Raw genomic sequence first — 9688 nt, 5'->3', positions numbered from 1 at the left:
GTCTTAAAAAATTCAAAGTAAAACGGAAGTGTAAAAGTATATGTCTACATTATGTTAGCAACACACTAGCTCTATCACTCTACTTTTCCTTCTTCAAACGCTTCGTTCTTCAACGAAAAGCAGTCAGTCAAGCTTTAGTTCCTTTCCCTGGAAACAAACTGTTCGGCATGTTAGGCAGTGTACAAACCCACTGAACAGGTATTAAGTTCCTTGAACACTCGAATCCATACATGTAGCTGTTCGATTCAGTAAACACGAACAAAAAGAAAAAAAAAGGCATGACACGACTCCAGAACGCACCGAAAAATCGGTCAGAAACACGCACTGTGAAATTAGATTTGTTAATTATGTGCGAAACCGACACCATCCAGCGACTGCCGCCAAGGAATCCCCAGCAAAGACTATACCAGGTATCGTCTCTCACCGTGGTGGTTTGGAACTCTAGCTGCTGCAAGTCTGGGTGGTATCGATGACACACGCAGGTAAATACCCCTTGGGGTGTACACAACCACCGAACCACGTGTGACCAATTTGCCGACAGAAGCCGCACAAGTGTCGTTGACCTCCGAGTGCTCTAAATTGGCAGCCACTTGTCGGAATCTACGCCCAAGCAACAGTACGAGAGTTTCTAATTAAGGCGGGATTAGCCGAAATTTGTTATCAGCCTTTTTTCTGAAGAGGAATGTAAAGCAATGGAAGCAAAACTTCGGGTAGGTCAAGAATCGGTCGTTGGATGATGCATAAGAACGTGGAATGAGACAAAACCGCTCATTGAGATTAAATGTTTCTTAATGTCTTGAAATGGAATGGAACATTGCATCAACGCATGATAGCTGGAAGGAGTTTGATAATTATGTAATGCTTAGGAAATGTCAGGGTCATTTTATGTAAGGGTATTCCAATTTGAAAACTTTATGAATCGGTTTGAGTATATTTCCCAAAAAGTAAAACAAGAAAATTATCACTTTCATTTTAGATTAACAGTTTAACACCTGTTAATTAATTTCATTTCGCATGCCATGTACAATGAAGAAGTTGACGAAATGCTCGTGAAATCTTTTTCCAAAACAGATCCTTTGTCATTTTTCAACATGCTTAGATAACCCACATTGAATTTAACAGTACGAAAATGAGGTTATATAGAACAAATCCTTTCATTACCCCCGTTCAAATGGGACGAAAGGCCGTAAGAGCCATGTCGTACCGCCCCTTTCAAATATTTCTCCTGAAATGTCATTTAACTTTTTGACACCATCAGGTTTGCTGGTAGCAGGCCTGGAAGTATCTGCGATGTTTGTACCACAAAGTAGAACCAAAAATTAAAAGCCAGTGTTCCCTCTGTGGTTACTCTGTGCTATGACTTTTTCAAACTACGTTAAAGTGATACAGAATTGTACAGTCGACTCTCTGGCTGTCGATCTTCTCGATATCAATAATTCTCCATCTATCGATGAATTCTTCAGTCCCTTCAATCTGCATACTTCAATTATCTTCATTCCTCGATATTTTCCCTTGCTTGAAGGATCTCTTCCTCGACGGTCCCTTGGATTCTGTTTGCTTTAAAAATCTCTTCCGGTAGTCAATAATTTCACTTTCTCATGGCTTGCATAGACATTTTTCTTGGCGAAACGAAGCTTTGAAGGGTGTTTGACATTAGTTTGTTTTTGTTTGATGGACGTTGCCATGATTCTCTACCATAGCTGGGTATCAAGGAAAAAATATTTTCGATCCAGTCTTCATTTTGCATCGTTCTGTAAACTGATGATTCTCTTTCTCGACGGTCCCTTGAATATTGACAACCAGAGAGTCGACTGTATATCCAAGATGGCGGCCAAAGTGGCGGTGATGAAATTTCGAGGAAATGGCAACCAACTATTCAAAGTTTATTAAAATTGGGTCGCAAAGCTCGAATTTTATTTTATTTATTTTTTTAAGAAAAGATAATTAAATAACAAGATTGTTTTTGTTCATGATTCGATTATACGAAATCCCATACAAACCTTCGGATAATTGGTCCTGGACAGCATTCTATTTTTTTTTCGAATGCAGAATTGGTAAGTTGACAAGCTTTTTCAAAATCTGTTATAAATTCTGTGTAATTGATTTTTCTGGGATGTTTTTTTATTATTCATTTTTTTTTAGTTTTCAAATTATGTCGAAACTTTTATTCTGTACGATTTATTTTAGAGGTTTGTTGCTTGATTTTATTCACTAAAATACTAAATGTTTTGTCTGTTTAATCATGCATCTATCAATTAAGCTGAACTTTATTATATGTAATCGCATATCAGTTTTATTATCAATTTCATTAAAACGAATGTTTTGCGGAAAGTCGATCATACGCAGTTCACAGTTCAGATGAAAGTATAACTGCCAAACTAATACCAATTTATTTTGAATTAAAACGCAATGAAGTCTTATAACGTCTTTCGTCGGACGGGGAAGTAAATGTTGGCCCCGGTCTAACCTAGAAGTTAGATCGTTAGCTCAATCCAGGTGTAGGAGCCGTCTCCCTAGGTCCTGCCTCGGTGGAGTCACTGGTTGGCAGTTGGACTCACAATCCAACGGTCGTCAGTTCGAATCCCGGGGTGGAAGGGAAGCTTAGGTGTAAAAAGAGGTTTGCAATTGCCTCAACAATCAAGCCTTCGGACACCTAGCTTCGAGTAGGAATCTCGCAATCGAGAACGCCAAGGCAATGCTGTAGAGCGTGTAGTTAAGACTAAAAAAGTTTGCCACAGTTAATTATATTCTCGTTTAAACATTAGCAAAGTCACACAAAATCAGGTATTTGTCCGACACTCATTAAAAACAACATCATGTTACGTTTGTCCAATCGAATTATGGAACTGATGTTATTATAAAGTATCATACGTCTCCATGAGCAGCATTTTCCAAAACCGTGCGTCTCCACTAGTATAGGAACTAGTTGTTTATCAATATCGTCTTGCCAACTATCAAAATAATGTTAAATGACTTTTTTTGTAAACTCAACTTTAGCAAATTTATTTGTGAAAACAAATTACATTTCAATTTCCTTCTCATTTTTAACAATAAATGTTAAATAGCTCGAACAAGAGTTCAAACAAATTATTACTAATTTTGGAACAAATAATTTTAAATCATGGGATCCCAACGTCCACCTCTCTCAGATTCTTATAGGAATCTTCACCGAACCGATTCACTGTTCACGGGTTCTGCTCACGACTCACCCTACCCGTGCCTTCTATCGGGCCAGACAGCTGGTGAGAAGTTTGTTTTTTGTTTTCGCCAGTCTGATATGGCCACGGGATTGGTTGCGACGTGAAAAAAGTGAAATTTTCCACCGAAATGGAACTTTACCGTGACGAACCCGTACGCGGCCAGTAGGTCACAGTGCGTGCCGTTGTTTGCGATCCGGTTTGCAGTCCAGGGCATGTGCGTAGTTCGTGCAGAGCTGTTTTTCACTTCAGCTGTAGCCGTCGCCATTGTTCGACGACAGTGAGCGAGGTGAACGAGACATCGAACGGGGCAGAGCACCTGGAAGCGCTTTGAGCCTTGAGATTTAGGGGGTAGTTGTAGCAGGCTGTTGGACGCGTTGGTTGTCGTCGGTGGTGTATGCTGAATATCATGCACAACCTAAGCCATAGCCACAACAGCAACACTGGAAGTAGCCAGAACTCGGCAGCCGAGGGGACGATGGAGCGAGGAAGGTAGGCACGATTATTATGCTGGGTGAGAGGGTGAGGGATGCCCAAAATCGATTCTGCTCATCATCTCACTAGTGATGTTTACATTTTTGCTGTTGTACTAGTGAGATGAATGGATGGAAACTGCGTTTGTTGATGTTTTGGTACGAGATATGTATCGCAAGATCTCGTTGCTGATGCGAGGTCTTGAGAAAACGAAACTGAAACAAGGTTGTTCCATTACGCATTCGCGCTTATTTGCCATTGTATGCAAAACCCGGAAATGTAGTCTCTTAACAGAATTTATCTGGGAATTGCTCAAGTTTGTCAAACGATCTACACGATTTTCTCTCCATTTTAGTTGTATTCTGGTCCGCTACGCTAGCCAGAACTCGCTGGATGAAAGTTCCCAGAAGCAACTGCCCAGACCGAATGGAAAGGACAAATCTGTTGGAGCCTATCGCAACAATGTGCACACCCAGCGATCATTTGACGCCATGAATAATATGCGAGAGTAAGCACACAATTCCCATTAGTTCTCACGAACATCCCATTGTTCTACACACTTTCCCCTTCCCAAACTTGACAGACAAAACCTGCTCTGCGATGTGATACTGGTGGCGGATGGCATTGAGATTCCGGCCCACAAGATGGTGCTGGCCTCGTGCAGTCCGTACTTTTACGCCATGTTTACGGGCTTCGAGGAAAGCCGCCAGGATCGGATTACGCTGCAGGGTGTCGACCACCGGGCTCTGCAGCTTCTGATCGAGTACGTTTACACTTCGGTCGTTGAAGTTACCGAGGACAATGTGCAGGTTCTGCTGACGGCGGCCAACCTGCTGCAGCTGACCGACGTGCGTGATGCTTGCTGTGATTATCTGCAGACTCAGCTCGATCCGAGCAACTGCCTGGGTATTCGGGACTTTGCCGACATCCACGGGTGCATCGATCTGCTGAACTACGCTGAAACCTATATCGAACAACACTTTTCGTAAGTATTGCGTCTGTGTTTTGATTTCCAAATGCCCAAAAATATCCAATTAGATCTTTTAACAAGTCTACCTTATTAAATTTTAGGGAGGTGGTTCAGTTTGACGAATTCTTGAATCTCACAAGTGAACAAGTTGTTAATTTAATCAAAAGTGATCGCTTGTCGGTTCCTTCCGAAGAGAAGGTATGTCATATTCTGTGGATTCTAACTTCACGATTTTCAAACCCCGTACCTTTTCGTAGGTGTACGAATGCGTCATCACCTGGCTTCAGTACGACATCGCCACTCGTCAGTCTTTTCTGGCGGACCTCATGGAGCACGTCCGGCTGCCATTGCTCTCGCAGGAATATCTCGTCCAGCGGGTTGAGAAGGAACAACTGCTCAAGGGTGACCTTCAGTGCAAGGATTTCATCATTGAGGCCCTCAAATATCACTTGCTGAAGGGCGAGCAAAAATCCACCTTCAAAACACCGCGTACCATTCCTCGACAGCCGGTAGGTTTGCCGAAGGTGCTGCTCGTCATCGGAGGACAGGCACCGAAGGCGATTCGCTCGGTCGAGTGTTACGATCTGCGTGAGGAGCGTTGGTACCAGGTGGCTGAGATGCCCACTAGACGGTGCCGTGCTGGGTTGGCTGTTTTGGGTGATAAGGTTTATGCGATTGGAGGCTTCAATGGGTCACTGAGAGTTCGTACGGTTGACGTTTACGATCCCGTGCAGGACCAGTGGACAACCTGTAACAGCATGGAGGCTCGACGGTCGACGCTTGGTGTCGCGGTGTTGAATAATTGTATTTTTGCCGTTGGTGGATTCGATGGATCATCTGGGCTAAGCTCGGCGGAGATGTTTGATCCGCGTACCCAGGAATGGAGATTGATAGCCTCAATGTCGACCAGGCGTAGCTCGGTGGGTGTTGGTGTAGTTAATGGACTGTTGTACGCCGTTGGTGGATATGATGGTGCCTCAAGGCAGTGCTTGTCTTCTGTTGAACGGTACAATGCAGCGACCGATACCTGGACTCAGATTGCCGAGATGTCGGACCGTCGAAGTGGTGCCGGCGTTGGAGTGCTGGACAATATTTTGTATGCCGTCGGTGGACATGATGGTCCGTTAGTCAGAAAATCGGTTGAAGCGTACAACGCGGAGACCAACATGTGGCACAAAGTGGCCGATATGGCATTCTGCCGACGTAATGCTGGAGTGGTTGCTCACAAGGGCATGTTGTTTGTGGTCGGAGGAGACGATGGAAGCTCAAATCTAGCGTCGGTTGAAGTGTACACTCCTGAAACCAACAGCTGGCGTCTCCTTCCGGCCTCGATGAGCATTGGCCGTAGCTATGCGGGAGTAGCTATGATAGATAAGCCCATGTGAAGCGAACAGCAGGGCGCTTCCGCCGTCACAGCAGCAAGCAGCTCAAGATATGCAAATTGTTCGATTATTGGAAGTGCAGCAAATAATAGCCAAGCTAACCAAAGCAACGACGACGAAAATAGTCAAGCCGAAGGACTCAACTCTGAAGCGGGAGCTGCCGGTTATATTCAACCCAACAACAACAATGGTAATAACAATAACAACAGCAACAATAACAATAATAACAACAACAATAATAACAATAACGTTCATTACGAAAACATTTACGAGTCAATTGAACAATACGCTGCTGCCGCTGCAAATGCTGGCGTCGTTCCGGTTGCCCCTGCAGTTGCCCAAAACCCTTCTGGTATCATTCCACAGCCTCTCCATAACGTCCAACAGATGAACCCTCCCCAACCTGGTCCGTCTTCGGCCCCACCTCTGGGCCTGGGACTCCGTAACAACATGCAACCGCTTGGGTCTTGTCCACCACCACCGCCAAGCATGCTTCAGATGCAACAACAGTACCATCCACTTGCCTACCGAAACGAACTTTACGACCGTACTGCCGGCTACGATGTGCCCCGCGGAGGAGGCGCCGTTCCACGTAACAACTACTACCAGAACCAGCAATCGTTCGGTTCAGCTCCACGTTACCAGAATCTCCATTTGGACCTGAATCGTCCGCGATGCGCACCCAACTCGATGCGAACTCCACGTCAGCGGAGCTTCGATGATACCGAGTCCTACCAATACTATCGATACCAAAATCAAAACAACTTTGCCAAACATGATAATGTTTACGAACGTGTTCGTGAAGAACCTGCCTACCAGAATACGGGCTCGTTTGGAGCCGGAGCTGGTCCATCGAACCGGGGACTGTTCGGTCGACTAGATGTCATTGGACACGGTGTGGGACGCATCGAGCGTCATTTGAGCTCATCTTGTGGAAATATTGACCACTACAGCTTGGGAGGACATTACGCGGTGTTGGGACATAGTCATCTCGGTACCGTTGGACACATAAGATTAAATCAATCGAACAACAATCAACCAAACACGGGCAAAGATACGTCGTCTGTGAATGTTAAAAGTTTCTTCAGTTGCTTGGGTGGCGAAAATTCTCAATCGATGAACAACATAAGCAAAAATGGTGCCCAAAATGCGGCCAATGCTGCCACCGCTCAGGCAAGTAACGGCGATGCAGTTGCTGGAGCAGTTGGCGGAACTCCGGCAACTACAGCCGGTCCATCTTCATCCACCGCAACCCAAAAGATTACCGGAACGATACCGAAGATCAGGAACAAGTTGAAGAAAGAAAATCAAACCAGTTCTGCTGAGCAAGCTGACGGCGACCTCCAGGCGAATCGTGTGACCAAACCTTCCCTGCAGTGGTTGCTGGTGAATAAGTGGCTCCCGATGTGGGTTGGCCAAACACCACCCGATTACAAGTTTATTGATTTTAATTTCATGTTTTCTCGCAACTGTGATGGATGCGGAAGTGCTACCAATCACCAGGAGCTTATGCGCTTGGACGGCCAAGCTGAGATGCGTTCGCATGAGTATGGGGATTACATTCCACCCGCTCGAGAATATCCAACCATGAATGGAAGTTACCCACGCGTGTTGAGAAATACTCCACAGTTGTCTCGATTGCGCGAACACGAGTACGAAAATGTTCCCGTCGATTCACCCTCCGGACGGGTGGACTACGCTGGAGGTCGACCCACCCTGACGAATACCAACCGCGCCCGATCGGAAAGTCCTTCGCATTCATCGTCTAGAAGGGAGGATCGAGCGGGAGCTAGCGATCCGTTCCGCAACTGGGCATTCAACTTTGAAGATAACAGTTTCCGACCAGCGGCCGGCGGTCTCCCAAATGGCATTCCTCGTCCACGGGAAATTCGTCGCATTACCGATGGTACGTTCCGATCGGTGGATTACCAGCATGACAATGAAAGACCTGGTCCCAGTCGGGAATTTTCGCGTGACTCTCCGAAACCCACCCCGACAATTGTGGTCAACGATTCGGGAACGGCTTCCACTTCCAGATCAAACTCGGCATCACCGCCAAAGAGCAAAGAATCGTCGGTATCGCCGGTTCAGCACGAGAAGGAGGAAGTACCCGTTTCTTCTTCATCCGATTCGGAAAATTACGTCATGGACTCGATCGCAACTGACGGTGGAGGTTCGGCTGAGGAAAGCAGCAGCAGCTGCTGTGGTCCGTTTGTAGAAGTTGCAGAGCATGCAGCGGGTGGAGATAAGGATTGTGGCAAGGACAAAGAGCCAACATCGTCGATGGAAACCTCTGAATCTTCAAACTTTGAAGAAAACGCAGCAGAATCACTGGCATCGGACGACGACAATGACAATGACGAAAATATTGAAGCTATCTAAAACTTGATCGCACTTTCTTGAGGCTTTTAACACTCTTTCAAAACGGACTGTTGCCAATTTGTTGAGGCACCTCCTTTCTTTTTAATCTGTGGCAATTTTTTACCCTTTAGTCTGTTTGATCCCTTCTTGCTCAATATTTATTATAGACCCTATTTATTCTTTTATACACGCATGTGACTTTTTACAGCAGCACTATCCTTTAAAACTAATCAATTCGAACGAAGTTAGCATTTACATTGGCAAAACTAATTTTCCATTGAATTAGAAGCATTTACCAACTAGTAAGTCAAGACTTTAGTTTTAAAAGTTACAAGCAAAGACATGTTACACATCTGTGGTAGGTCTAATAGAATGTATCAACAAAATATCATTAGCAAACGAACAATACCGTAACGTTATTGATGTAATGAACAAAAGTTAGCTATTTTTCGCACTGGCATGGCCTATCCCAAGGAAAAAAGTCACTCGTTTGTTTTGCTTTTGTTACTAAGTAAGGACACTTTTTACTAACTCACTACTGCACACATACCAAAATTTCAGAAATGATTCCGTTAGCGCCAGTCAATTTGAAGCAAAGAATGAAACGAAGCACATGATCACGAAAAAAGAAAACACACACACACACAATGAAGCATAATTTCAGTACAAATCCAGTAATGGTGAGACCTATCGGATCTTATTTTATCTCGTAAAAACGTTACAAAAAAGTGAAACCACTATTCGCAACATGTACTTTTGTAGTTGATGGAGTAGCAGGAAATATAATTAGAACAGGATAATGGCACCGACATATTTAACCCTTGTCAATCCTTGAAGGAACAGAATTTAAAAGTTATACACAATTAACATAACTATTGTTTAGCATTTGCAAGCACGTATCACAACACTAAGGAACATTAACGAAATGGAAACGAATAGGGATAGCGGTTGGAGTTGTGGTAACTGTGAGTCATTTACAGATATAGTCTTATTCCCCTTTCCCCTACGGAAAATGATCAATTGATGCATCAAATCTCACTAAATCGATGAACAAATAAATGGATTTAACAGTTGACGGTGCTTTTTTTTATTCAATTGATCTTTTGGATGACAAAATGCCAACAAACTTGACTGAAATAGTTCTTTTTGAAATTCCATTATGAAACTGCTTATGCTGTCATTCTTGAAGGATGAAAAGTCCAACTTTTCACCAAAACTAACAGTACTAAAAAGTACTTTTCAGCAGCCATAAAATAAATTTGTTAATTGTGGGTATAAGCAGTACGGAATCATCTTGAGCAACC

The 9688-nt window shown here is 44.1% G+C and overlaps 1 protein-coding gene across 2 annotated transcripts; it reads left to right on the top strand.

Annotated features, from left to right (window-relative positions):
• Positions 1-3247: 3247 nt before the first annotated feature.
• On the top strand, positions 3248-9457 carry LOC120430517 (ring canal kelch homolog). Of its 2 annotated transcripts, none has more exons than XM_039595628.1 (5): positions 3248-3689; positions 4027-4179; positions 4255-4656; positions 4743-4839; positions 4899-6026. In XM_039595628.1, exons 1-5 carry the CDS (start codon positions 3595-3597, stop codon positions 6024-6026), a joined length of 1875 nt encoding a protein of 624 aa, XP_039451562.1. In that variant the 5' UTR covers positions 3248-3594. The 2 variants fall into 2 exon arrangements, with proteins under 2 accessions (XP_039451562.1, XP_039451561.2); XM_039595627.2 differs by having other exon boundaries at positions 3250-3689; positions 4899-9457.
• The last annotated feature ends 231 nt before the right edge of the window (positions 9458-9688 follow it).

This window comes from Culex pipiens, chromosome 2 (genome assembly GCF_016801865.2).
Source record: "Culex pipiens pallens isolate TS chromosome 2, TS_CPP_V2, whole genome shotgun sequence".
NCBI classification, from domain to species: domain Eukaryota; kingdom Metazoa; phylum Arthropoda; class Insecta; order Diptera; family Culicidae; genus Culex; species Culex pipiens.
Note: the sequence above shows the minus strand (reverse complement) of the source record. Positions and strands in the feature narration are given on the sequence as shown.